The sequence below is a fragment of the Pipistrellus kuhlii genome, unplaced genomic scaffold (genome assembly GCF_014108245.1).
Source record: "Pipistrellus kuhlii isolate mPipKuh1 unplaced genomic scaffold, mPipKuh1.p scaffold_m20_p_31, whole genome shotgun sequence".
NCBI lineage: Eukaryota > Metazoa > Chordata > Mammalia > Chiroptera > Vespertilionidae > Pipistrellus > Pipistrellus kuhlii.
Genome location: NW_023425531.1, coordinates 2,805,869 through 2,833,606, shown reverse-complemented (window position 1 = coordinate 2,833,606; position 27,738 = coordinate 2,805,869). Strand labels below are relative to the sequence as shown.

The following is a 27,738-nucleotide window of genomic DNA, read 5'->3' as shown; positions in this document are numbered from 1 at the left end:
TTCATTTTCATAGGTATTTTATTTGGTTTTTAGAAAAATATATACAATTACTAGAACCTTAGTTCCCTTAAATAGTTTTAAATTAAAGTATGCAAGTGCGAGGAGTCATCCATTTCCACAGTTACAATGATGTCAACACTGTTCAGTAAAGCAGCAGACGGGGTTCCTGCAGCCAAGCCCAACCAATGACAGGACCACAGGCATTGAGCAGGTCAGCAGCTCAGACGGCACAGGAGGGGTGTGTCCCCTTTGTTGGAATTTAGGAAGGAAAGAGGTGTGTGCTCGGCTACTCTAACACTGTGCTCCCATGAACACACCTGGACATGGGGTGGAGGCCTTTGGAGCGCAGGCTGACAGGCAAACGGGTCAAGCAGAGCTCGCCTTTCTGCAGGGTGCTCAGTGCTTTAGATCTGGTAGGCTTACCTGTCACAGTTCGACTGGTAGCAAAGAAAACCCAAAGGTGTGGAGGGCTTGTTAATACTGTTTCTTTGGAAAGACCCCTACTTTCTCCTGAATGGTCTTCATGAACTCACAGTATCCAACAGTGCTTGGAAACAGTTCAGGTTGGTGGCTGACTTCCACATTTTTGAGAAGCCAAGCCAGGAGGCAGCAGAGACCACCTTAGCTTAGTTTCCACGGCCCTTTCCCAGTGTAGCAGGCATGGTGTCTATCAGTACATCCTATGGAAGCTCCAGGCCTACCTTTCCAGGAGCACAGCTCTGCCCCCACTGTTTCTAGGGCTTCTCAAGAATGGCAGCCTAGTCAGCGCCAGCCAGAGGCCAGTTTGTCATGGGAGGGACTTACTGAAGGGTTTAAAGGGAACAGGGTTAGGAAACTGATATCAGGAGCCATCCTCTTTCCTTACTGTATATACACACTTGCTGAGTAAGCAAAGTAGTGAGCAGCTTCAGGCTTTGGGGTCTACCAACACATGTCTGAGTGGGAGAGGGTTGATGGGCGATAGGAAATGAGCAGGGGAGCTGGAGGGCCCATTAAGGGGAGGGGAGAGAACGATATTTCATTCTCTGCTCATCAATCTCCTGCTTCGTCTTCTGGATGCAGCTGAAGATCTCCTTAAAGAGCGCTTTGTATTCAGGAGGTGGTGTGCTGGTGGGGGAGCCAGCAGGCTCGGAGGCACCAGTGGCGAGTGGGTCCCTGGCAGCTGGGTCCCTGGCTGGAGCCCTGGCAGTCTGCACAGCCTTGTGGGACAGCAAGTCCCCCTCCTGCTGCTGGCACTTCTTCAGCAGCTCCTCGTACTTGGCCTTCAGGGCGCTGTACTGTGTGTCCACTTCCTGCAGCAGGGACACGCCCCTCTGCTTCACAGCTTTGGCCCTCCGGATGCAGGTCTCCTCATGGCCCTTCACGATGTCGCCCCCGGCCAAGCTACTGAGCACTGTCTCACTGCTGCTGCGCTTGAGGGGCCTCCGCTGGGCCTCGGGCACCGTCATCAGCATCTCCTCCAGCAGGCTCTGGCCAGGCTCTTTGAAAGGGACAAGTAGGGAGTCGGGCACCAGCTTTTCAACCCCATTCATGAAGGGACGCTCTGACTGCAGCACCTGCCGCATTTCAGTCACCTCCGCCTCCAGCTCCAGCGCCCGGGCCCGGTAGGCATCGGTGGCCCCCAGCTGCTGCTCCAGCTCATTGTTCTCCTTCAGCACAAGCCCGTACTCCTCCTCCAAGGCCACGCGCCTCTGCCGCTCCAGGCTCAGCTGTGCCTGCAGCGTCCTCACTGCCTTCTTCAAATGCTTGTTTTCTTCTTCGTCGGGGCTTGGCTGACTTGGCAAGGAAGTGATCTTTTCTGCAAACACATGGTCATACACAAAGTGTCTAGGGAAAATATGGAGAGAATATATTAACCAAGTTGACTGAGAATGGTGAGAGGAAGTGTAATGACTTTTTTCAGCTAAATATTTTGTTAAGACATTTCTTTAGGCACAAAAACTTCACTGGGATTTCTGTTTTACTGAAGTTTCAATATTTTTCTTCACTCTAATGTAAAATATAACCCCAAAATTTGTAGTCTATCAGAATGCAGGGACTGAATTTTTGCCCATTCCTCATTAGAGCAGTGGCTAAAAAGAAATTGTATGAAGTGGGCAAATAAAACATATTTGAAAATATAATTTTTGAGACTAACTTTTTAAACATGAAAAGTGTCCAGAACACCCATTCCCAAAGACCAGTAGTCTATTAGCTTTCAAGGGAACCAGAATGGCCAGTGTTTCTTGGCCTTGGAAAGATTCGACTCTCTGGGGTAGTCTTAAAAATTATTGATGCCGTTGCCAGGACCGGTTTGGCTCAGTGGATAGAGTGTCGGCCTGCCGACTGAAAGGTCCCGGGCTTGATTTCAGTCAAGGACATGTACCTTGGTTGCGAGCACATTCCCAATGGGGGGTGTGCAAGAGGCAGCTGGTCGATGTTTCTCTCTCATCGACGTTTCTAACTCTCTGTCCCTCTCAGTTCCTCTCTGTGTAAAATCAATAAAATATATATTAAAAAAAAATTATTGATGCCTGGGTCCTACCCCCCGATTCTGACCTAAATGGTCTGCTGCCCGGACTTGGCTTTTTCCCCAAGTTCTCCGTGTGGTTCATAATATGCAGCCACTGCTGCAGTGGTTTTTAACCAGGAGTGTACATCAGAATCACCTGGCAGCTTTTACCCACACCCGAGGGAATCACTTGTATTGCAGTCGGAAAAACTCAGCAGGTCATCTGATGAACCAAGCCAAGGGTGAGAACCACCAAACACAGAGCTGGCCTCTCTCCCTGTTCAGGATCCTTGGCAACTTGTAACTGTATTCATCTGTGTGAAGACTTGTTCATCTGCCTTTGTGGAATGGAAAGCTCCTTAAAGAGGGCAGGAACTGTGTCTATTTTACTTCCACTCTTCATGCCTAGTAGCCCCTGACACAGCAGGTGCTCAGTAAATAGTTTTAAGGAAAAATTCAATCTTATAACTAAATTATAAAGGCATTTCTTTAGACACTGGGATTTCTGTTTTACTAAAGGTTCAATTTTCTCCTTTACTCTAATGTAAAATATAACCCCCAAATTTGTAGTCTATCAGAAGTACTGCATTTTATTTTAAACTAAGATTTAACACATTAATAGCACGGAAATAATGCTCCCAAGACTTTAGAAAATGAATTTCCATGAAATTGCTAATACCCAAGAACTCTATAATTTGCAATTAGTGGTTTTGTTCAAACCACTGGTGGTCTAAAAGCCACGGGATGTTTCTTAAATATATGTTGAATCTACAGGAATGCAGACGGCATCTGTGTTGAGATGCTCGCCATATGCGCTGTGGAGGGCCGGCTCTTACTGGCGTAGGTCATACAGCTCTTTCAGGCCCGCGAAGCTGGGGGCCGACTTTTGGCCATGCTTCCCCTGGCTCCTTCTCCCTTGGCCAGATGACTTCAGCTCCTCCACTTGGCTCTGGAGGTGATCGATGTTGGCTTGCAGGCATTCGATTGTTTCCGTCAGACTGTGAGGGACAGACAGAACCATTGCTGCTTATCACATGAAATTGAGGGCACAGCAGTGAGGAGAGATTAGCTGCCAGTCTCTCAAACTGGGCTTTCTTAATTAGAAGGGAATGCTCTCTAATCTCTATTCCTCATAAAGAATTAAACCTTACCCCATACTAACCCAAACCCATGACAATCGTGCTCTTTTCCAGTTTATACTAAACTAGAGGCCTTGTACATGAAATTCATGCATGGGTGTGTGTGTGTCCCTCAGCCCAGCCTGCACCCTCTCCAATCTGGGACTCCTCGAGGGATATCCAACTGCCTGTTTAAGCCCGATCCTACCTGGATTGGGCCTAAACAGACAGTCAGACATCCTTCTCACAATCCAGGACTGCTGGTTCTCAAATGTTCACCTGCATGTCTTCCTAATTGCCCCTAATCGATTCTGCCTGCCAGCCTGATCACCCCTAACCACTCCCCTGCCAGCCTGATTAATGCCTAACTGCTCCCCTGCCAGCCTGGTCACCCCTAACTGACCTCCTTTGAAGGCCTGGCCGCCACTAACTGCCCTTCCCGGCAGGCTTGATCACTCCCAACTTCCCTCTCTTGCAGTTGGTCCCTCCCAACTGCCCTCCCCTGCTGGCCTAATCACCCACAACTGCCCTCCCTTGAAGACCTGGTCCCTCCAACTGCCCTCCCCTGCTAGCATCTTGTGGTGGCCATCTTGTTTCCACATGGGTGCAGTCATCTTTGGCCATATAGAGGCAACCATCTTGTGTTGGAGTGATGGTTGATTTGCATATTACTCTTTTATTAGATAAGATAGAGGTCTGGTGTATGGGTGGAGGCCAGCTGGTTTGCCCTGAAGGTTGTCCTGGGTCAGGGTGGGGTTCCCTTGGGGCATGGAGTGGCCTGGGTGAGGGGTCTGTGGTGGTTTGCAGGCCAGCTATGCCCCCTGGCAACTCAAGAGGAGGCCCTGGTATCTGGGATTTATCTTCTATAATTAAAACTTTGTAGCCTTGCCGAAACCGGTTTAGCTCAGTGGATAGAGTGTCGGCCTGAGGACTGAAGGGTCCCGGGTTCTATTCTGGTCAAGGGCATGTACCTTGGCTGCGGGCACATCTTCGGTAGGGGGTGTGCAAGAGGCAGCTGGTCGATGTTTCTCTCTCATCGACATTTCTATCTATCACTCTTCCTTCCTCTCTGTAAAAAATCAATAAAATATATTTAAAAAAAAAAACAAAAACAACAAAAAAAAACTTTGTAGCCTTGAGTGGAGCCAAGCCTCCTGCTTGCTCTGTGGCCACGGCCATTTTTGTTGGGATTTATTTGTCTTCTATAATTGAAACTTTGTAGCCTTAAGCAGAGGCCTGGGCCAGCCAGGGCAGACGGAAAGGTTGGCTTCCTCCATTGCCAGGGAAACCCAAGCCTCCTGCTCTCTCTGTGGTTGCAGCCATCCTGGTTGGGTTAATTTGTATACTTGCTCCTGATTGGCTGGTAGGCATGGCTTGTGGGTATAGCAGAGTTATGGTCAATTTGAATATTACTCTTATTAGATAGGATGACTCCCTCACCCTGGGCTTCCTCAATGAATTTTAGAAAGTTTACCTCAGAATTTTCTGTTGTGAGGCCTTGCTGTCAGCAACAAGCTTTTGATTTGTTTCTTCCAGCTCCCTTGCCGTGACATCTAGCTGCTCATAAACTTTCGCATGCTGCTCATTCATCTGCCGCAGGAGCTCCACCTGCTTGGTCAAGTACTAGAAGAGAAGGTGGATGCACCCAGTCACACAGTGAACACATGAGGGGGTCCTGCAATGCAATTCTGACACAAACTCTCTGAGTTAGTGACCCTACAGGTCACGAGGGCTCAGTCTCACAAAACTGCCCGCACTTCAGATCAGGACCTGTACTTCCGGCCAACCAGCTGTAATTGGGAGGTTTCCCACGACCTCCCCTTATGTTCAATAATTTGCTACAACAATTCACAGAACTCAAGAAAGCACTTCATGTGCATTTACTGGTTTATTCATAAAGGAATCAACTCAGGAACAGCTAAAAAGAAGAGATGACAGAGCAAACTGTGAGGCTGGGGCAGGGCACAGTGTCCACACCCTCTCCAAACACACAACCCACCCTCCTAGAACCTGTTTTCAGAGTTTCATCAAAGCCTCATTAGAGATATGACTGATTAGATCATCACCATGTCACCATTGTTGCCTGAATGCAATCTCCATCCTTATCCCCTCCCCAAAAGCTGGAACTGGGCTGAGAGTTCTAGCCTTTCTCTGGCAATCAGTCCCAATTCTATCAGTCAGGAGATTTCAAGGGTTTTACTAGATCTGTGCCAGGAACTGGGACAAATATATAATTTCTTTAAAATATTTATTTTTTATTTATCTCAGAGAGGAAGGGAGAGAAACATCAATGATAAGAGAAAATCATTGACTGACTGCCCCCTAATGGGGATCAAGCCTGCAACTTGGGCATATGAACCGATCAGGAATCAAACTGTGACCTCCTGGTTCATAGGACACATCAGCCAGGCAATATAATTTCTATTACACCACAATAACACAGGTTTATTTTATGAAAAGAGGAACTTTAAGTCCCAATTAAGCTACCTGTCTTCAGAGGAGGTGAGTCCAGGCCATGTTCTACATACTCAGTTCCCCTAGTGCTTACTAACCTCCTGTGTATCACTAAGGACAGTCAAGCCTTAAAAGCACACAACATGCAAAATTCACACTCAGTAGGAAAAATCTCATGAGAAAAAATGACCTCACAGAGAAAGAAAAGGCACAGAAAACGTGATCATGCTTAAGGAAAAGTTTCATGTTTTGTAGAACTAAGAAAGCCTAAAGTGGAGGATTTCAGGTGATTTTCACTTGGGAAAAAATAATTTTCTTTTTATCTAAGTAAAACAAAACTGGAGGGGGTATGGTGATAACATTAATTTAACCCAAAAGAGATATTTTAGCTCATTATTCAAAGACTTATTATTCTTAATTCTGATATTTTTATCAACATAATCCTTATTCATGAAAAATTACTTATTTTGGTGTTGCTACATTGCTTTCTAAATGGCAAGGATAAGGGCAATAAACATAATCTAATGCCTTGGCATTCAGTTATTTAATTTCCTACTTGACTCCACCAGAAGACACAGAAACAGTAAAATTCCAAATGAAATATTTATAGGACTTCTATAAAAAAAGGTAAGTCTGGAGCATTACAATGATCAAATGGCAACAGACAAAATATATTACTTTAAAAACACATTTCTTGAGGCTTTTTATAGGCTTGGTACATGAGATTGTGCACTGCGGGTAGGAGGGGAGTGGGGAACTCCCTCGGCCCAGCAGTCAGACATCCCTGTCACAGTTGGGGGCTCTTGGAGTCTGGTACCCCTCGCTCCTTACCTCCCGCCTGCAGCGGAGGCAGGAGAGGCTCCGGCCACTGCCGCTGCGGTTGTCAGCCATGAGCCCAGCTTCTGGCTAAGCAGTGCTCCCCTATGGGAGCGCACTGACCACCAGGAGGCAGCTCCTATGTTAGCATCTGCCCCCTGGTGGTCAGTTGAGTGTCATAGCAACCAGTCTTCTGCTGTTAGGTTGATTTACATATTAGGCTTTTATTATACAGGATACAAGTATTTGCAAAGCTAACAGGCTTTTCAAACAACAAGATAAATGACCTCAATGAGCTCGTTAAACAGCAGTGTAGCAGAGCTGGAAGAACACGCATGGCCTTTTTTCAAATCTGGTCACATAACTTGGGAGCAATGTGTTGAGAAATCAGCTCTCACAATTTCAACTTTCTCATCTAAATTCTTGGGGCCTCACAAACACAAAATGTTTTAGAAAATTTTGAAAGACAACCTGGCACATGCCACACATACTTTATAACACCCCCAGTGAAGTCTGAGTATCACTCTGTAAACAAGTATTAATATTTCTGCATCAACAAGTATGGTAAGGAGCATAAATAGTCTCAGTTCAAGGTTTGCTGCCCCCTCCCTCCCCCCAAAAAATTGCTGCAAACTTGAAGAAAAAAAAATCTTGTTTTATAACGCTTTTGGGTTCAGAATTGTACAAGAGAGGTTGAAGATCAGTTCACACCTACTTGTAGGTACTAATGAAAGGAGGTAAGCAGCACAGGGCATGATTCCTGTGGAGTCTACGCCTACACTTTGCTTCTAGCCCCACGGGTTCTCCCGGTCCCTGGGACACTGACTAAGGGTCTCTTAGGAGAAGCCTTTCAGAACTGCAGGGGCCCTTAACCTTGTGCTCTGGCTACTAGCAATGTCACAGCAGATCCCTGTCACTTACAGGAATGTGTTCAATCTCTTAGAGGAATACTGGAGTAAAAAAAAAGGTTTAGAATCACAGGAAAATATGTAATAGTTGCAGAAAAAATTCCAGTTACTTTATACCAAGTATTAAGTTTCAAGTACTCTGGGACCAGTCCACAACTTAAAAGAAGCCTAATGCATGGACCAGACACTAAATATTAACTTACAACAGGAACTGTTCCTGCTAGTGACTGAAATATTCCTATCTTCTGCAGGACACATCTACTTCATAAAGGACAGGTGAGAAGCCAATTCCCACAGAAGCCTTTGGGCGGGCAAAGGCTCAGAGAAAAGAGACGGTCTAATGGGAGACATTGGACTAGAGGCTAAGAGCATAGGCTTTAGGATCAGAATTTGGTTTGAAGTCCCACTTTGCCTGACTGACTTTCAGCAAGTAACTGAATTTTTCTAAAGTGAGATCACCTCATCATCCACCTCCTAAAGGTGCTACAGCTGTAAAGGGTCAGCATGGTACCTAGCATATGAAAAACTGTTCATTAAGAGGCAGCTACTGTCATCTTTATGTAGTTCCAGTTTTCAAACTTTACATGTGCCAAGATTCATCTGGAGGATTACTGAAGTATAGAAACCTGGGCCCTTTCCCCTAGAATTCTCATTCAGTGAGTCTGAAGTAAAGCCAGAATTCTGCATTTTTAGCAAAAACCCAGGTGATGTTAGTACAAGTGGTTCGTGGGTCACAATTATTACAGAAATATTGATTTTGGATGTAGAAAATCCTGGAAACTTCCCCTCCCCCAATGTCCTTTTCTTGGATCTGGGAGATAGAAGTATTCTCTTGGATAAACAATTTAAAATTAAAAAAATATATATATTTTTATTGATTTCAGAGGGGGGAGAGAGAGATAAACATCAATGATGAGGATCTTGGTTGGCTGCCTCCTGCACACCCCCTACTGGGGATGGAGCCTACAACTCAAGCATATGCTCTTGACTGGAATTGAACCCAGGACCCTTCAGTCTGCAGGCTGACACTATATCCACTGAGCCAAACCAACTTTATTGATGGACTTGAGAGAAAGAAAAACATTGATTTGTTGTTCCACTTATTTATGCATTTATTGGGTGTTACTTGCATATGCCCTGACTGGAATCCAACACACAATCTTGGTGTATCAGATGATGTTCTAACCCAGTGGTCGGCAAACGCATCAGTCAACAGAGCGAAATATCAACAGTATGACGATTGAAATTTCTTTTGAGAGCCACATTTTTTAAACTTAAACTTCTCTATAGCCACTTCTTCAAAATAGACTTGCCCAGGCCATGGTATTTTGTGGAAGAGCCACACTCAAGGGGCCAAAGAGCCGCATTTGGCTTGCGAGCCATAGTTTGCCAACTACTGCTCTAATCAACAGGGTTATTTAGCTAGGGCAACAATTCTGAAGCTTAACCTAAGCCTTCTGAGGACTTAGTTTAGTTGCAGTTAGTCATTAGGATTAGGCTGCAGCCCAGCAGTGGCTCAGTAGTTGAGCGTCGACACATGTACCAGGAGATCATGGTTCAATTACTAGTCAGGGCATATGCCTAGGTTGCAGGCTTGATCCCAAGTGTTGGGTGTGCAGAAGGCTGCAGATCAACGATTGTCTCTCATCACTGATGTTCTATTTTTCTCTCCCTGTCCAATCCTCTCTGAGATCAATAAAAATATATTTTTAGAAAAGATTAGGCTGTATATTAACTGTATACAGTACCATTCTCTACCATGTTATATATGTTTTTAGAATCATAATCCTCTGAAATTACATACCATTTACCTTAACCTTGAGTGCTTCTTCCTAACTCCTCAGCCCAACCAAATATTGAGTCTTTACAGAATGCTAATCTTTATCTACTACGTTATTAAACTTTCTATTATGGATAATTTCAAGCATATGTAAATGCAGAGAAAATGGCTTAATGAACCTCCATCTACCCACCATCCAGTTTCAACAATTATCAAAACAGTCAATCTTGTTTCATTATTTTCATATTTATCTTCAGTAATTTAAAAGCAAATCTGAGACATCTAATTCAAGTATACATATCTATATATTTCTAAGATACACTTTTAATTTAACCGCAATTCTAATCATACCTAAAAACTCCAATAATTCCTTAATATCATCTCTCATGTTTCAGTGTTAATACTATCCCAACTGTCTCTTAAATGTTTTTCCAGTTTCATCTGTTAGCTATTGTCTTCCTTATTTCACACTTAGCGGGTACATTTACTCTAAAATTTTGGAGCTGCCTCAGTCATGGTTCCTTGTCCTTTAAGACCTTTACCCTACTCTCCACTCACCTGCTGGCTCTTTCTAATCCAGCAGTAAACCTGGAGTTTGTGGGTAAAATTGAGAGGGCCTTGTAACTTGGATGTGGGGAAAGTTTCACCTTTATCTTCACTAACTTCTAAATGAAATTTAGCATTTCCTTCAATTATGAATGGTGGCATTCACCACTAATAGAAATTTAGGAATTCACCACCAACAGAAACAATGATATTTTCATATCTCACTAATTGTTGCAGCAGAAATCTTGATTTATTGGTTACACTTATCACTATTTGAAATTACAGTTTTTAGACCGCCATTAATGTATTCATAAAGATACACCTATATTACTAATCAAACATCCTTCCCCCCCCCAATATTTTAATAGGCATTCAATAATAGATTCCCAGTATAATTCTTTGTATGTTGTGTATTCTGAGGGGAACATTACAGGCCTCAGTAGACATCCAAAGGGATGCACGACACAAAAGTGGTCAAGAGCCCCAATTACCCTTCAGGCCTTTCTCTAAAGCCTTTTCAGACCACTTCTCCCAAGGCACCCTATTAATCTCCCTCAAAACACTTAACACCATAATAACGGAACTGTTTACTTATTAATGTCTTTGTTTTTTTTTTTTTTAAGGTATATATTTTTATTGATTCCAGAGAGAGAGAGAGAAACAACAATGATGAGAGAGAATCATTGCACTACCCCCTCCACATCGGAGACTGAGCCTGCAATTCGGCATGTACCCTTGACAGGAATCGAACCCAGGACCTTTCAGTCCACAGGCCATTGTTCTATCCACTGAGCCAAATGGCTAAGGTCTTTTTTCCTATAACATTTTTTATTGATTTGAGAGAGAAAGGAAGAACAATAGAGATAAACATCAATGAGAGAGAAACATCAATTGGCTACTTCCAGAATGCCCCCCACTGGGGGGATCTGGGTCTGCAACCCAGGCATGTGCCCTGACAAGGAATCCAACTGATGACCTCTTGCTTCATACATAGGTCAACACTCGACCACTGAGGCACACCAACCGAGCAATGTCATTGACTTTCTAAGCCTCCCCTTATAGATGTGGCCCACTTAGCACAATTTCTGACACATAGTAGAGACCTAAAAAATACTGGCTGAATGGCCATTTCTAGACCTCTCTTCACAACAGCTGATCATGCTTTATACAACTCAGACTGTGACACGTCCAGATACTTAAAGGTTTTGAGAAGGACTTTGGTTATAGCCCTCTTAGAAAAAGACTCTATTGGCCACTAATTCTCTCCCCTCTTGTTGTATTTTCAGATTATTTCCACATATTTATGCCCACAGCACACATATGCCTCAGTAACCTGAAAGTCATTTACAATCCCTACCAGCTATTATGTGAGTTCCAAGTTGTTGCCTCTTTTGCAAGATGCTCAAATTAGAGTTATAGCCAATGTAAAGGAAACACGTCAATATGCAACTAAGCACAAAGAGGCTATTTGAAAAACGACAGTAAGAACTCCTCATTTGATACATACGTGATAGCCCTGGCTCGGGAGCTCAGTTGGTTGGAGCATCATCCTGATACACCAAGGTTGCTAGATCGATCCCTGATCAGGGCACATACAAGAATTAACCAAGGAATGCATAAATAAGTGGGACAACAAACTGATGTTTCTCTCTCTCAAATCAATCTTTTTTAATTTATTATTTATTTATTTATTTATTATTTATTTATTTTGTTAAAGCCTGTGATAAAAACAAAATGAAACCATTTAGAAAGACCTTGTGAAACTTTGCTCTTACAGAACTTGGCTTTAAAGATAATCCAAAAAATGGCAGGGAGCTTGTCTTCCCGTGGTCCAAGTTTAATCTTGTTATTAAAACTAAGCAGAAAACTCTTCACTTCTCCAAGAATCTGTGATTGGTTACCTAGCAAATGAGTCCAAATTGGTGAGCAAATTAAAAGAGAAATTATTAGATCTCTCAGCAAATTCTGACTTAAAGGCAGAGAATCCGAAGTTTATACAGTCAGATGCTGCTCTAACGCTTGCTTTCTAAAACTTCAAATGAGCACTCGTCATTTTTTTCTGAATGTAGAAGGAAATGGATTAGTTCACTTTCTACCCTTAAAGAAACACAGATATGCTTCTAATGTTCTGGTTTTCCCAATTCAGAATCTTTGAATCAAAGTTTCAAATGAATCTGACTGGATCCTAAAATTCAAGTGCCAAGAAAAGTTCATGTACAAAAGAATTTGCTGTATCAATCAGGGGAAAGGGAGATGTTTAAGCAAACAGTGGGAGAACATAAGGGTAGCAAAAAATGTCAACTTACAGGTAAGATTATAAAAGTTTAAGTGCAGTGAGTTATCTCTATGTCTTAAAATTTGTACAGGTCACCTCAATTATTAGCACAGGGTTCAGGTTATGAACAAAAGTTACAAAATAGGCCCCCTTTACAAATGAGGCAAACGTATGAAAAAGGAAGGCCTTCAGGATTATATTAACTACTAGAGGCCTGGTGCACGAAATTCGTGCACAGGGTGTGTGTGTGTGTGTGTGTGTGTGTGTGTGTGTGTGTGTCCCTCAGCCCAGCCTGCACCCTCTCCAATCTGGGACCCCTCAAGGGATGTCTGGGCAGACAGACATCCTTCTCACAATCCAGGACTGCTGGCTCCCAACTGCTAGCCTGCTTGCCATCTTGATTCCCCCTAACCGCTTCTGCCTGCCAGCCTGAGCACCCCCTAACCACTCCACTGACAGCCTGATAAATACCTAACTGCTCCCCTGCCTGCCTGATTTCCCCTAACTGCCCTCCCCTGCAGGCCTGGTCCCCCACAGCTGCTCTCCCCTGCAGGCCTGGATCTTCCTCAACTGTCCTTCCCTGCAGGCCCGGTTGCCCCCAACTTCCCTCCCCTGCTGGACTGGTTACCCCTAACACATGGGGCAGCCATAGTGTGTTGGAGTGCTGGTCAATCTGCATATTACTCTTTTATTAGATAGGATAGAGGCCTGGTGCAGGGGTGGGGGTCAGCTGATTTGCCCTGAAGGGTGTTCCAGATGAGGATGGGGTTCCCTTGAGGTGCGGGGCAGCTTGAGCAAGGGGCCTGTGGTGGTTTGCAGGCCAGCTACACCCCCTGGTGACCCAAGCAAGGCCCTGGCATCTGGGGTTTATTTTTCTTCTACAACTGAAACTTTGTAGCCTGGAGCGCAGCCAAGCCTTCTGCTTGCTCCATGGTGGCAGCCATTTCTGTTGGGGTTTATGTATCTTTTATAATTGAAACTCTGTAGCCTTAAGCGAAGGCCTGGGCCGGCCAGTGTGTGCGGAAAGCTTGGCTTCTTCTAAACCTTAGCCTCCTGCTCTTTCCAGCTCTGTGGCTGCCGCCATTTCTATTTGCATTTATGTATCTTCTATCATTGAAACTTTGTAGCCTTGAGTGGAGACTTCTGCAAGGGCAGGCGGAAAGCTTGGCTTCCTCCATTGCCGGGGAAACCCAAGCCTCCCTCCTGCTCTCTGTGGTGATAGCCATCTTGGTTGGGTTTATTTGCATATTCACTCCTGATTGGCTTGTGGGCGTGACTTGTGGGTGTGGTGGGGGTGATGGTTAATTTGCATATTACTCTTTTATTAGATAGGATGTATGGTGCCAAATGGATACTAGACATATTGGAAAATGAGTTTGTAAGTTATATAAATATACAATCACTATGCTATACACCTGAAATTAATATAACATTGTATGTCAATTATAATTGAAATAAATTTTTTTTTAAGAAAAAGAAAAGAGATTCATGAAAATGTTTTTGGAAGTACTACAGGCTTACTTATTTTATTTTTTATTAATCCTCACCCAAGGATATTTTTCCATAGTTTTTTGAAGAGTGTAGAAGAAAGAGGGAGAGACAGACAGAGACACATCGATTGGTTGCCTCTTGCATGTGCCCTGACTAGGGCTGGAGATAGAGTTACTACAGGCTAAATTTATTTGAGTAGCTTGTACATATATTTAATTTTATATTTATTTAATCATTAAGGTCTGAATTGGATACATCATTTTCATTATACTTTGCAACATCTCATGGAAGACATTAGGCGATGGAGTGTTATTTGTAGATTTGGAGAATCTCAAAGATCTTTGGATTTTTTTCAGAATGCCAAACTTCTAACTGTTTAACTGTTTAATCATTTTAACTGTTTAATCATTCTCAACACCACACAAATTTAGAAAGACAAGTTACTTGGGTTATAAAGCAATTGTATTTGTTATCTCCTACAGGTACAAATAAGCATCATTATCTTAATTATGCAAATATTTGGACTTTTTTTTTTTTCCATCTATACTTGGAAAATCTGCAAAAGTACCAGTAATAGTATTCAGTTATAGCTATTTATAGGCATTTTTGTAAAAAACATCCAATGTATTAAGACTATGCAAAAGCCAAATACCAATAAATATTTATCACAGTGTATATTGTTTATGCACTAGGACCTCTAAGTGAAATTTTCCAATGAGCTGAAAAACAAAGTCTATGAATCAAAGTAAGAATGAGTTCCTTAACTATGTATGACATCTAGCTAATTAGTAATTTAAAAACACCTCATTTTTCTGCATTTTTAGATTTCTGCAAAACTCTGTAATTAATTTCATGTATGGCATGTTCCATGCTCTTTAGATGATGAGTGTGCTAAAATTGGTAGGTGATGATTTCAATATCATTATAATAATATGTACCTTCCTAGAATTATAAGTGTACCTTAGTCATATGACTGCTATATTCACAAATCCTGATGAAGATTATTATATGTACCTTAATTATGGCTACTATGTAAAATTAAAGATATTGAGATTATAAATTTGCCTCACTTTTTAAAATTAAATATATGTACAAACTACTCAAATAAACTATACTCACTTATAGTTTATTTGTATTCAAAAACTGAAATTTGTGGCCCTGGTTTGTATGGTTCAGTTGTCTAGAGAGTCATCCTATATACTGAAAGGTTGTGGGTTTGATTCCCAGTCAGGGGACATACTTAGGTTGCAGGTTTGATCCCTAGTTGGAGTGTGAGCAGAAGATGATCGATGGATATTTCACTCACATTGATGTCTATCTCTCTTTCCCTCCCTCCCTCTTCCTTCTTCTCTTGATTACTTTGAAGTCAAAGACTTCAAATTCTTTCATAAATCTAATTCTTTCTATTTCGATCATTTTAATTATATGGTTCAGTACAAAATCAGAGCTTAGTAAATTCTTAACATTGTTCTAAGATCTTTTACATTTTTGCATGTAGACACAAGCTGGTTCTACTGTTACTTTAACATCTGGGGTGGAGATGGGAGTGGGGGACAAAAGGGAAGGGCAGACCCAACCAAGAAGGCTCAACAGTGTGAGTTTTCTCTTTTAAGTTGGGTGGTGGGTGCATAAGTGTTCATTTTATTATTTATTTTCTCATACCTCTTTGCAGAATTCATTTTTCTTAAAGTGATATTAAGTATAATATCCATAGCTTTATTTTGCTTTACATAGTGGCAAATACTGGACCATTTACTTCAATATACTTCACCAAAGGTGCAGAGAGAACTCTTTCATCACTCAGACTACAGAGTTGGGAAAGCCTAAAAGTAGAAATCAACCTCTCTGTCCTCTCTGATGGTTCTTCTTCTCAAAGAAGTTTGTGTTAGAAATTAAACATTGCTTTTAATTGCAGGTATCACTTTAGCAGAATGATTGGTGTAACAGCAGCAATATGCCACGCCTCCAAGTGTAACTCTGAGTAAATTACCTCAATTTCCTGTAACTGCTCCTGATTGGTTGTGTACATCTGCTGAAGAGAATCCTCCAACTCTGTGTTCCGATCCAGTAATGTCTTCCCAAGCTCAGCAGCAAGTTGAAGATCTAGCACAAGTGAATAATGCAAATAATATCACTTCAATATTTTATATAACCCAGGCCATGAAATAAAAATGAACCGAGACCCAACCCAACATTGCAAATTTAAGTCTGATCCCGGTAGAAGGTGGAATGGCCCAGAAGGAAAACTGGGTCCTACTTAAGATCCAGTTGAACTGGGGCCCTCTACTTGTACCATGCTCTTATGGATTCCTACTTTTAAGATGTGAAGAAGACTGATCTACTTTATGGAGATACTAGAGGCCTGGTGCACTAGATATTCATGCATGGGGCGGGGGGGAGGGGTAAGGAGGGGTAAAGGGTGTCCCTCAGCCCAGCCTGCACCCTCTCCAATCTGGGACCCCTCGAGGGATGTCTGACTGCCCGTTTAGGCCCGATTCCAGTCGGACACCCCTCTCACAATTCAGGAATGCTGATTCCCAACTGCTCACCTGCCTGCCTAATTGTCCCTAACTGCTTCTGCCTGCCAGCCTGATCACCCCCTAACTACTCCAATGCCAGCCTGATTGATGTTGTCTAACTGGTCCCCTGCCAATCTGTTTGCCCCCAACTACCCTCCTCTGCTGGCCTGGTCATCCCTAACTGCCCTCCCCTGCAGGATTGATTGCCTCCAACTGCCTTTCCTTGCAGGCCTGGTCCCTCTCAACTGCCCTCCCTTACAGGTCTGGTGCCTCCCAACTGCCCTCTCCTGCTGGCCATCTTGTGTCCACATGGGGGCAGCTACTGTGTGTTAGAGTGATGGTCAATCTGCATATTACTCTTTCATTAGATAAGAGAGAGGCCTGGTGCACTGGTGGGGCCAACTGGTTTGCCCTGAAGGGTGTCCTGGATCAGGGTGGGGGTTCCCTTGGGGCATGGGACAGCCTGAGTGAGTGGTTTGCAGGCCAGCCACGCCCCCTGACAACCCAAGCAGAGGCCCTGGAATCTGGGATTTACCTTCTACAATTGAAATTTGTAGCCTGGGCAGAGCCAAGCCTCCTGCTCGCTCTGGCGGCAGCCATTTCTGTTTGGATTTGTTTACCTTCAATAACTGAAACTTTGTAGCCTTGTGGAGGCCTAGGCTGGCAAGGGCAGGCGGAAAGCTTGGCTTCCTCCATTGCTGGGGAAGCCTCCCTCCTGCTCTCTGTGGCTGTAGCCATCTTGGTTAGGTTTATTTGAATAGTCGCTCTGATTGGCTGGTGGGCGTAGCAGAGTGATAGTTAATTTGCATATTACTATTTTATTAGGTAGGATACTCATTAGTCTAGAAGTGATCAATCAGCATTGTGACTTTTTTTTTTAGCATTGTGACTTCTAAAATCATAATTATTTGCTAATGGAATGGATTTATTCATATCCTATCTACCTACTTTTTTTGACAAAGCTTCAACCAAAATATAGGCAGATATTTAAATAGCCTCCACCCTGGCTGGCCTGCTCAGTGGTTAGAGCATGGGCCTGCACACCAGAACTGACTGGGTTCAATTCCTGGTCAAGGGCATGTTCCTGGGTTGCAGGTTCAATATTCATTCTCAGTTGGGGCGTGTGCAGGAGGCAACCAATCAATGTGTCTCTCTCACATCATGTTTCTTTCTTCTTTCCTCTCTCCCACTCTTTCTAAAAACCAATGTAAAAAATATCCCCATTCCTTAGGTGAGGATTCAAACAAACAAACAGTCTCTAAAGTTCCTATGAAATCTTGCCAAACCGGTTTGGCTCAGTGAATAGAGCTTCGGTGTTCGGACTGAAAGGTCCCAGGTTCGATTCCGGTCAAGGGCATGTACATTGGTTGTGGGCACATCTCCAGTAGGGGGTGTGCAGGAGGCAGCTGGTCGATGTTTCCCTCTCATCGACGTTTCTAGCTCTCTATCTCTCTCCCTTCCTCTGTGTAAAAAATCAATAAAAAAAATATTAAAAAATAAATAAATAAAGTTCCTATAAAATCTGATTGCTGTAAATGTGCATGTATTATTGCAACTGTCAAAGCAGTTTGTTATTATAGATCCTGGCCTCCAAATGGAATAAAAATTAAGTAAAAAAGAAGAAGCAGCCAAAATCGGTTTGGTTCAGTGGATAGAGCGTCGGCCTGCGGGCTGAAGAGTCCTGGGTTCGATTCCGGTCAAGGGCATGTACCTTGGTTGTGGGCACATCCCCAGGAGGGGGTGTGCAAGAGGCAGCTGATCGATGATTCTCTCTCATCGATGTCTCTAACTCTCTATCCCTCTCTCTTCCTCTCTGTAAAAAATCAATAAAATATAGAAGAAGAAGAAGAAGAAGAAGAAGAAGAAGAAGAAGAAGAAAAAGAAGAAGGGAAATACATCAGTAATATGGACATTGCTCACCCCAGGTCTTCCATTTTTTCTACTTCTCTTCATGTCCTTCTCCAAGATGAGAAAACCAGACAAGCAGCACAGCAAATGTGAGGTAGTTACATGTCACTTGTTCTTACACTACTTTGATTTAGCACAGAACCATATTTCTATTTTGAACCTCACTTTTCGACATGCTTCTTAAGTATATATGCACATAAGACAGGATTGTTTGTATTATACACAATCCCAGAAATAAAAATTAAATGTTACCCAAAGGACACTAAGTAACTGAAGTACTAACTGCATAAACTTCATAGAGAGACCCTTTAATATAGTGGGAATGAACTCAACTGAGTAGGAAGATCTGACACCCAGTGCTGACTATCACTTACCGATAAACACGTTCAAGATGGGCCTTTAAATGTCCCTTCACTTAGTCTCTTGTCTAAAGACAGTATGATTGTGAAATAAAATGAAATAATACAGAAGAAAGCATTTTATGAAGTAAGTTGCAATACAAAAGCAAATAGTACCAGTAGTACTAGTATTGACTCACAAATAACTGTTTATTGCTGGGCATCACACTAAGCTTTAGTTACAGATGGGTTAATACAATGATTCTAGATTAACAAATGAAGCAAGATAACAAGTAGATAAACTTGCAAACTGTGATAAACACTCTTCATTCATACATGTATGCATACATTCAATAATACCAGTGAGGAACAGAGGTGAGGAAGTAACACGGAGTCACTACAGTCAAGCTACTGTATTACTGTAATCAGGCCAAGGCTAGAGAAAACAATACTATTCTTGTTTTAACTAGCCTGGGAACTTAAAACTTTCAAAATTCCAGTCCTGTCAATGCTTGGATATACATCAAACCTTCAGGTAACAATGTGATTACCCCTGAAGGACTAAGGAAACAATGTTCACTTATCCAGACCACCAGTTATACAATCCAGAGGCTAAGGATTTATTTTTTACTATAAGAACTCTTAGTTTTTCATTTGTCTTCAGAGCATTCTGGGTCTTGCCTTGTGTTTCTGTTTTGCAAACCCTAAGACATTTGAATAAATCTTTATCACTTATTTCTAGCAATGCCTCTACACTTTTTCAGTTGGTCTGACACCAGGTACCATTCTGGATACAGGAGACATAAGGGTGAACTTAGCTAAAAATTTCCTGCCCTCATAAGCTTATATTCTACTAGTGGCCTGGTGCACGAAATTTGTGCACATTAAAAGGGAATTAATTAGAGGAAATATTTTAATACTAGTAGCCCTGCACATGAATCCATGCACCAATAGCTCTCTGTGGGGCCTGGCTACTCTGCACCTACTGCCCAGAGGCTCTCCATGGTCCACAGACCCATCCTCGACCAGGTGTGGAATGCCTGCCTCGTCACAAGGGCAAGGACACCAGAGTTCCTCACCCTGGCCTGGCCAGAGGCCAGGCAGGAAACAGTTGCCTCAACACTGCAGCATTTTGTCAGGCCGCTCATGCTAGGACTGGGGGACTCCTGTGGGGCTGAGAAGACTGGGTGCCGCCATCGTGTGGCTATGGGCACTGCCGTCTTTGTGATGGAATGACAGTTAATTTGTACATTACCCTTTTATTAGATAGGATTGCATTTGCCCTTTCTCTAAATAGAAATGTCAGAGGTGAAAAACAATTAGTAAAATGTATATGAAAATCTTCCTCCTGTCAGAGTCAGGGGTGTTCTGTGGGACCCAGAATCTAGTCCCCTCCCATCCATGCACGCCTCAAAATCGCATGAGACCCAGAGCTGGCTGGCCCCATCCCTGTCAAGCCCTGCCAGGCAGGGGCGCAGCGTCAGGTCCCTTGGCCTGGTGCCTGGGCAGGGGGCAAGCCTCAGGTCCCTTGCCCTGGCCCAGTGCGCCATGCAGCCTCAGTTCCCTGCTGATTGCTCCTTAAGGCTTGTTACGGGAACTTGGCCTCTGCTGTGGGCACAACCATCTTGTGTTATGGAAACACTCCGCCCTGTGCGTGCCACCATCTTTGTAGCGGTGTGATGGTCAATTTGCATATTCCCTCTGTATTAGATTGGGAGAAAGAGAATGATAAAATATATATTAGCAGGAAGTGCTACTCAAGAGAAAAAATAAAGCAAGGAAGGGAAATAGGAAGAGTATGAATGTAGAAGGTTGAAATTTAATATGACAAGAGTGACAGAATTAAGATATGAAGAAACAGAATAAATGACCCATGTCTATCTATCTAGGTGGCCAACATTCCAGGCAGAGGCAAGACAAGTAACAAGACCCTGGCAAGAAGCATCACTAGAGTTAATAAGGAGGTCATGAGGCTGGAGCAAAGTGTGTGTAAGAGACAAAAGCCGGGGAGCAAATAGCAAGTGGATACTGCAATCATCTGAGTCATAGACGATAGTGGCTTGGGCAGGGTGGCAGATTTGGGAATGGAGAGAAGGGGCTGGATTCTAGATATGTTTTGAAAGTAGAGCTAAAAGGAGGTGTTAACCCAACTGGATGTGGTGTGTAAGAGAAGAAAAAAATGAATTTGGTGATAACAAAGGATCTACTTGAGAAAGGAAGGTCACAAGGAAAGTCACCCTGAGGACACGTTTTAGCTCAAGCTTGAAGGATGAGGACCTCACCAATAAAAATTGCAACACAAGAGAATGTGGCATGTCCTCGATAAAATGCCAGTGTGAAAAAAGCATGAGGGAAAGAGTGGTAGGAGATGAAGTTGGAGATGTAGGCAGGGATCGGATCATACAAGATTTTATGGGCCATGGTAAAGCTTGACTTCTATTCTAAGTATTCTTAGTTAATGTCACGAATATATTTATTATGAAAAGGTATTTGTTACAAAAACAGGGACCTGTACTACATGATTTTAAAACTTAACTTGTAGAGGTTGACAAATAAGGTTTACATCTATTCATGACCACCAAAATTAAAACTCAACCTAGAATAAGTGGTAACAAAACAAGCAATACATTTTGTCACCTGGTACTGTTCATTCTAGTGCAGAACTAGTGGTCTGCTTGGGTGATTTTCTCTCATTGGGAAATAAAGCAGCAAAATCGACCTTTCACCACTCCAGCTCACAGTAAACATTTTACATTTAAAATAAATTAGTGTACTGTTGATAGACAGGTGTTAAATTCTCTCATGATTTAAGTATTAACAATGCCTATTAACCTGTCAGAATGGCCAACATCAACAAATCAACAAACGACAAGTGTTGGCGAGGTTGCGGAGAAAAAGGAACCCTCGTGCACTGCTGGTGGGAATGCAGACTGGTGCAACCACTGTGAAGAACAGTGTGGAATTTCCTTAAAAAACTGAAAATGGGACTCCCATTTGATCCAGTAATCCCACTCCTAGGAATATATCCCAAGAAACTAGAAACACCAATCAGAAAGGATATATGCACCCCTATGTTCATAGCAGCACAATCTACAATAGCCAGAATTTGGAAACAGCCTAGGTGCCCGTCAGCAGATGATTGGATCCAAAAACTATGGTACATCTACACAATGGAATACTATGCTGCCATAAAAAAGAAGGAATTATCATTTGCAGCAACCTGGATGGAATTGGAGAACATCATGCTGAGTGAAATAAGCCAATCAATGAAAGAGAAACACCACATGACCTCACTCATGTGTGGATAATAAAGATCATTATAAACTGATGAACCAAAAGATAGATACAGAGACAGTAAAGCAACAAGCAGATTGTCAAATTTCAGCGGGGAGGGGAGGAGGATCTGGGAGAGATAATAGATCAACTGAAGGACTTGTATACATGCATATAAGTACAACCAATGGACATAAAGCTCTGGGGAGGGAGGGGACGCGTGGGAGGGAGGGAGGGGAAAAACAAACAAACAAACAAAAAACAAAACAAAACAAAAAACAATGCCTATTAATATACTAAGTACTTCAGATAACAACTCTATGAAATAACATCTTGTATTCACAAGACATAGAACCTTTATGAAAAGCTCAAATCAATGTAAGAGACAGTCATCTTTGTATCTTTTCAAGGTATTTAGGCCAGTTTTTCAGATGAGACAACTTTAAACACAAAGATCCTAACGGACCTGGTCAAATCTACAGGAGTCACAGACAAAAACACTTCTATCATCAGATTCTAACTCTCTCATCACCATTCTCCACTTCATTATCCATATCTACACAGTTTTCAGATGATTGACAGTGTGACCACACACTTCTTCAAGATAGAGAGAGCAAACTTTCCTAGTCAGGTACGTAAGCTTTTCACAAATGGCAATGAGAAACTAGAGTTGAGCTACCTAGCTTCTATTACCTGTTCAATCAAAGAAAGTACATATAACCTCAGGCAAGCTAATATATTGTTTTCACTAAGTGAAAATGGAAATGATGCAAAGCTAAAGATGTTCCAGAAATAATTATTGTGTACCCATAGGGTATGCAATGTGTATACAGTGCCACATAGAAATATCCACACTATATTGAAGACTAAGTCTCACCTGGCAGACTTTATAGTGGTGAGTAATTCCTTACTGGGAAGGACCAGAGACGCATCAAAGATGCTCTAAACTGGCAATCAAAATCTGAATCAAAACTAACTTTAGCCGAAACCGGTTTGGCTCAGTGGTAGAGCGTCGGTCTGTGGACTGAAAGGTCCTAGGTTCGATTCCAGTCAAGGTCATGTATGTTGGTTGCGGACACATCCCCGGTAGGGGGTGTGCAAGAGGCAGCTGGTCGATGTTTCTCTCTCATTGACGTTTCTAGCTCTCTAACCCTCTCTCCTCCTCTCTGTAAAAAATCAATAAAAAATATATTTAAAAAACAAAAACAAAAAACTAACTTTAGACCACGGTCACCTACTTCCATCCCATTACAAAACCACCTAAGCTCTTAATACACAGCCAGGAGCAGCTCTCCTCCTGCTGCTGCACAAAGGGATGCCAAGCAAAGCACTTTTCCAGTCAACAGTAACCAGAAAAGAACTTGTCCTATCCCAGCCCTTATTTCCAGTTAAACAAAGCCCAACCGGGCTCAGTAACTTCAATACTCAGTCTCCTACAAATTTCACAGGCTGTTTAGGATAGAATCCTGGCAAGACAGTATCAACTTACAAGAAAGGGCCTGTGAAGTGACACTGCAAAGAGGATATTACTTCATCTATTAGTTTAAGGACAAGGGTCTTCTTTTGGTCTTTAAAAAAAAACTTCATTTCCTGTCATCTAGCATATGGCTTCCAAAAGGAACCAAAAGCTGGCAGGAAGCCCAAGTAAGTTTTTAAAAAAATAATTAGTGGTGCAAATGGGAGAGTATTCAATGTTCTTTACTATTGTTTTAAATTAAGGAATAAAAGAAAAGTTTGAAGCCCGTATGCACCTGCTCATCTATTTTCCAATAAGGATTTTCATTAGGCGGTTGTCTTTTCTAAATCCTGAACTGGCCTCAGCAGCACTAAAAATACCACAGGTTTACTGCAGGCTTGAGAATTACAACCTAGCAACACTTTCGTGTTTAATATGCTTTCACTAATTAGCCTTTGCAAGCAGTAATAATCCATTTACACCGTTAGCTTTAAACAGATACTCCACTCAGCCCTATATGCAGAAAAAAATTAGCTCTAGCAGCCAGAGTGTATTTTTAAAAGTATCTTTCTTCCAGAAAACAGAAACCTTTAAATTCCACTGCTTTTACATCTTTCTTATTTTCCTCATTTTCAAAATCATATAAGGATAATGTATTAGCAGTGGTCTTCAGCAGTAATCCAATAATATTAAGGCTGAAAGCTTTTCCTATTACAAAGTCAAATGCGTCATTTGGTGATGCTTCTATATACCTCCTGTTGCCAATGTTACTATAATTGGAAGCAAAAAATTTGAATATAAACATCAAGAAAAACGGTGATGTCAGTTTTAATGACCCTCCACACAGTGATTCAGCAAATTACACACCAGGAAAATGTACCCATCTTGAAAAGAAGCAGAAGTCTTAGGATTCCTTAAAACTAAGATTTCATTTGCTGATCCATGCAATAGAAACCTGAATCTTTATTCTAAGCTTACACAGCTCACCAAACAACAATTATAACAGCAGCTGGTCTGAAGGAAAAGCCAGTGTCTGAAGTCTTTCCACCTTGCTCTCAGGGGCACGTTTCAAATAGAAGGCTCCTGCTGTCCCAGAAAGGATCAGGCGCGCAGAGATCATTGTCAGTATTCTTCCTGTGCCAACTCAGCCCTCTGACAAAGGCAATCTCTTCATCAAAGTGTTTTGTAAAAGCAAAGGGTTTTCTCCTTTTGCCTCGCACAGCTTTACATGTTTCTATAAAGGTATGAACAGTAGACCAGAGCCTTTCAAAGTCAGATTCCCCCCGCCCCCCTGCAATTTTTTTTTTTTAATATATTTTATTGATTTTGTATAGAGAGGAAGGGAGAGAGATAGAGAGCTAGAAACATCGATGAGAGAGAGTCATCGATCAGCTGCCTCTTGCACACCCCCTACTGGAGATGTGCCCGCAACCAAGGTACATGCCCTTGACCGGAATCGAACCCGGGTCCCTTCAGTCCCCAAGCCGACGCTCTATCCATTGAGCCAAACCGGTCTCGGCCCCCCTGCAATTTTAATATAAAAAATGCCCCAGCAAACTGATACAAAAATTCAGTCTATTTAATCTATTGCTAAAGGGGAAAAAGTGTGTAGTTCTGACTTTGAGAACAGGATCTTAAGTTATTGTAGTAGCTCTCTCCAAACAAGGCTCACTCAATCAAGTTAATACAGGCAGACCTGAAAGATAATGTGGGTTTGATTCTAGACCACTGTATTGAAACAAGTATCACAGTCAAGTGATTCATAATCTTTCTGCTGGTGGAGGGTCTTGCCTTCCATTGTAAAAAATACACCACCACCCTGACTGGTTTGCTCAGTGGTGACAGCTCAGCCCTCTGACCAAAGGGTCACTGGTTCAATTCTTAGTCAAGGGCATGTGCCTCGGTTGCAGGTTCAATCTCTAACCCCGATAGGGCATGTTTGGGAGGCAACCAATCTAAATGTCTGTCTCTCTTCCCCTCCACTCTCTCTAAAAATCAATGGGAAAAATATCCTCACTCCTTGGTGAGGATTAAAAAAATAAAAAAAGCAAAACCATTTTAATGCAATAAAGTGAAGTGTGATAAAATAAGGTCTGCCAGCAGTGAGGATGTTAACAAATGAACAGATGTCTGCCCTTGATAAAAGCCCACTACATGTACTTATTTATCAATCTGTTTAACAGGACAGATCTGCTGTGCCTGCAGCCTTCATTCTTTTACAGGCCATATTCACAAGGTATGATTTTTGGAATTTCACATCCATTCCTACACCATACACTTGGTTATGACATACAGGGTTTGTCAAAGTCCACTATGATAATGGATGTAAAAGTCCTTGGAGAATCACGGGACAAATTCCAAATGCAAACTGGCATGAAGGAGGTTCAGACCTGTGTTCTCTGAGCTTCATTAGTTTAACACCTGATGACTTCCTTCGGATCAGAGGTTAAGAAGCAGGTCCCCAGCCTATACAGACCTATGCTTCTTAAACGCAGGGAAGAAAAATATTTAGCTTTGATTATACAAACTGTGTAGTTTTTTAGAAGGAAATCTTGCAATTGCACGTTGGTTGTCACATTAATCCTAGAGAAAGTATCAAAGTAGGCCATCAATCCTTATGGGGAATTCTGAAAACAGGTTCGTTAAAATGTAAGACACGTTTATCTTGTGGGCATAAAGACTATGATGGTAAATACTGCACTGCAGCCGTCAAATAGCTTCTACTATGTGAACAAGCATAATGGTAAACTACTTTGATTTCAGTGACTGTGCACAGCACACTGACTTAAGAAATCACCTTCCCCCAAAAGGTGCTTGTTTTATTTTCCTTTTCTAAGTGTGAGTCATTCTACCCTCCCCCCAATTCAATGGTTAACATGAACAAGCATCATGGTCATGTAATAGTCACTAAATGAAATGCTAATTTTCAGTGCAAGTTAAAGCCATGTAATAGTCACTAAATGAAATGCTAATTTTCAGTGCAAGTTAAAGCTAAACAAGTTGCATTTACATGGAATTGCAGAAAAGGAAGATGCCTGAAAAAAAAATCCCGAGGATTATTCCGCATAGAGGTTAGGGAAGTTTGCTCCCCAATAACAACATCTTCTACCTCCATAGTTGTTGGGATTAAGTGACACCTGTGTGAAGGGCCAGTCAGTGCCTGGCACACAAAAAGGTTCTCCAATCGCAAGTTCCTGCTATTACCATGCAAAAGAAGGGGGCCTTCTCCAAATCCAAGGCCCTCTGAAGTTTTTCTCGAAATCCAAGGCAAACCTGTTTTTAACCAACAAGCTGGAGTTCAGGGCGAAGGAAGAGGCAGAGGCAGCAACGCCTTCGCCCTTTGGGCACCGGGCGAACGAGGCCCCGCATCCCCCCCCCAGCCCAGCATCGCGCCCGGAGGCTGGCGGCGGGGCCGAGCGGACAGCGCCCGCGGCCCCGGGGGGAGCGTGTTCCAGACCCCTGGCCGCTGCGGCCCGCTGTCCTCACCTGGAAAATGGGGTGAACACAAAAAGCTCCCTCCCAGTTCCTGTGCGGGGGCCGCCGAGCACAGGTCCCGTCAGGGCGCGCTGCCCCGAGGGGCCACGCCCGGAGGGCGACCGGGCGGCGCAGGGGCCGCCGAGGCCTGCGCAGCCCCCGCAGGGACGGGCAGGTGCGGCCGGTCCCCGTCCGGTGAGCCCGGCCCGCCCGCCCGGCGTCCCTGCGCCGCCGGCAGAAGCTACTTTTCAGCAGCCCCGCGGCCCGGGGCCTGCGCCTCCCGCTCACCTTGCTGGAGGTCCTGCGGGTCGTACCAAGGCTCGTCCTCCTTCATCTCGAACTCCTCCACCAGGTTTCCCGCCAGCATCTCTGCCGGCTCCTCCGGGGGCAGCGGCCCTCGCCGCCGTCCCGCCTCAGCCGCTGCCCCGGGCGCTCCGCCGGCCCCTCCGCCCTCAGCCAGAGCCGCCCCGGGCGGGACGCACGGCCGCCCGTTCGCCTCGCGTCGCCCAACGGCCCCAACGGCCGGCACCGGCGCGAGCGCGCCCGCCGCAGCCCCGACCCAGCCCGTCCGGCCGCGGCCGGGCCCAACGTGGCACTGGGGCTGAGCCTCCCACCGCGATTCAAACCCGGCGGCGCCTTGGCCAATGGCGAGCGGGCCCCTGGCCGAGCGGCAGCGACGTCGTCCAACCGCTTCTCACCGCAGGCCGCGGCTCGCCGCAAGCAGCCAATAGGATCTCAGGGGGAAACAAAGAAGGCGGGGAAAAGCGAGGAGGTGCGGCCTGAGGGCCCGCCCCCTCCTCCGCCTCGGCCGCTTTGGGACCCGCTCTGGTGTCCGGTTTGGAGGTGGCGGCTTGCGCGGCGCCGCTGGCGGGTGTCTGGGCGGCTGGACAG

At 43.7% G+C, this 27,738-nt stretch overlaps 1 protein-coding gene across 2 annotated transcripts; it reads right to left on the bottom strand.

Annotated features, from left to right (window-relative positions):
• On the bottom strand, positions 1-27,434 carry CDR2 (cerebellar degeneration related protein 2). Of its 2 annotated transcripts, XM_036460219.2 has the most exons (5): positions 27,136-27,434; positions 15,870-15,982; positions 5,084-5,232; positions 3,328-3,489; positions 1-1,827 (listed from the first exon to the last, which is right to left on the bottom strand). In XM_036460219.2, exons 1-5 carry the CDS (start codon positions 27,212-27,214, stop codon positions 993-995), a joined length of 1,338 nt encoding a protein of 445 aa, XP_036316112.1. In that variant the 5' UTR covers positions 27,215-27,434; the 3' UTR covers positions 1-992. The 2 variants fall into 2 exon arrangements, with proteins under 2 accessions (XP_036316112.1, XP_045426225.1); XM_045570269.1 differs by lacking the exon at positions 15,870-15,982.
• Positions 27,435-27,738: the final 304 nt, after the last annotated feature.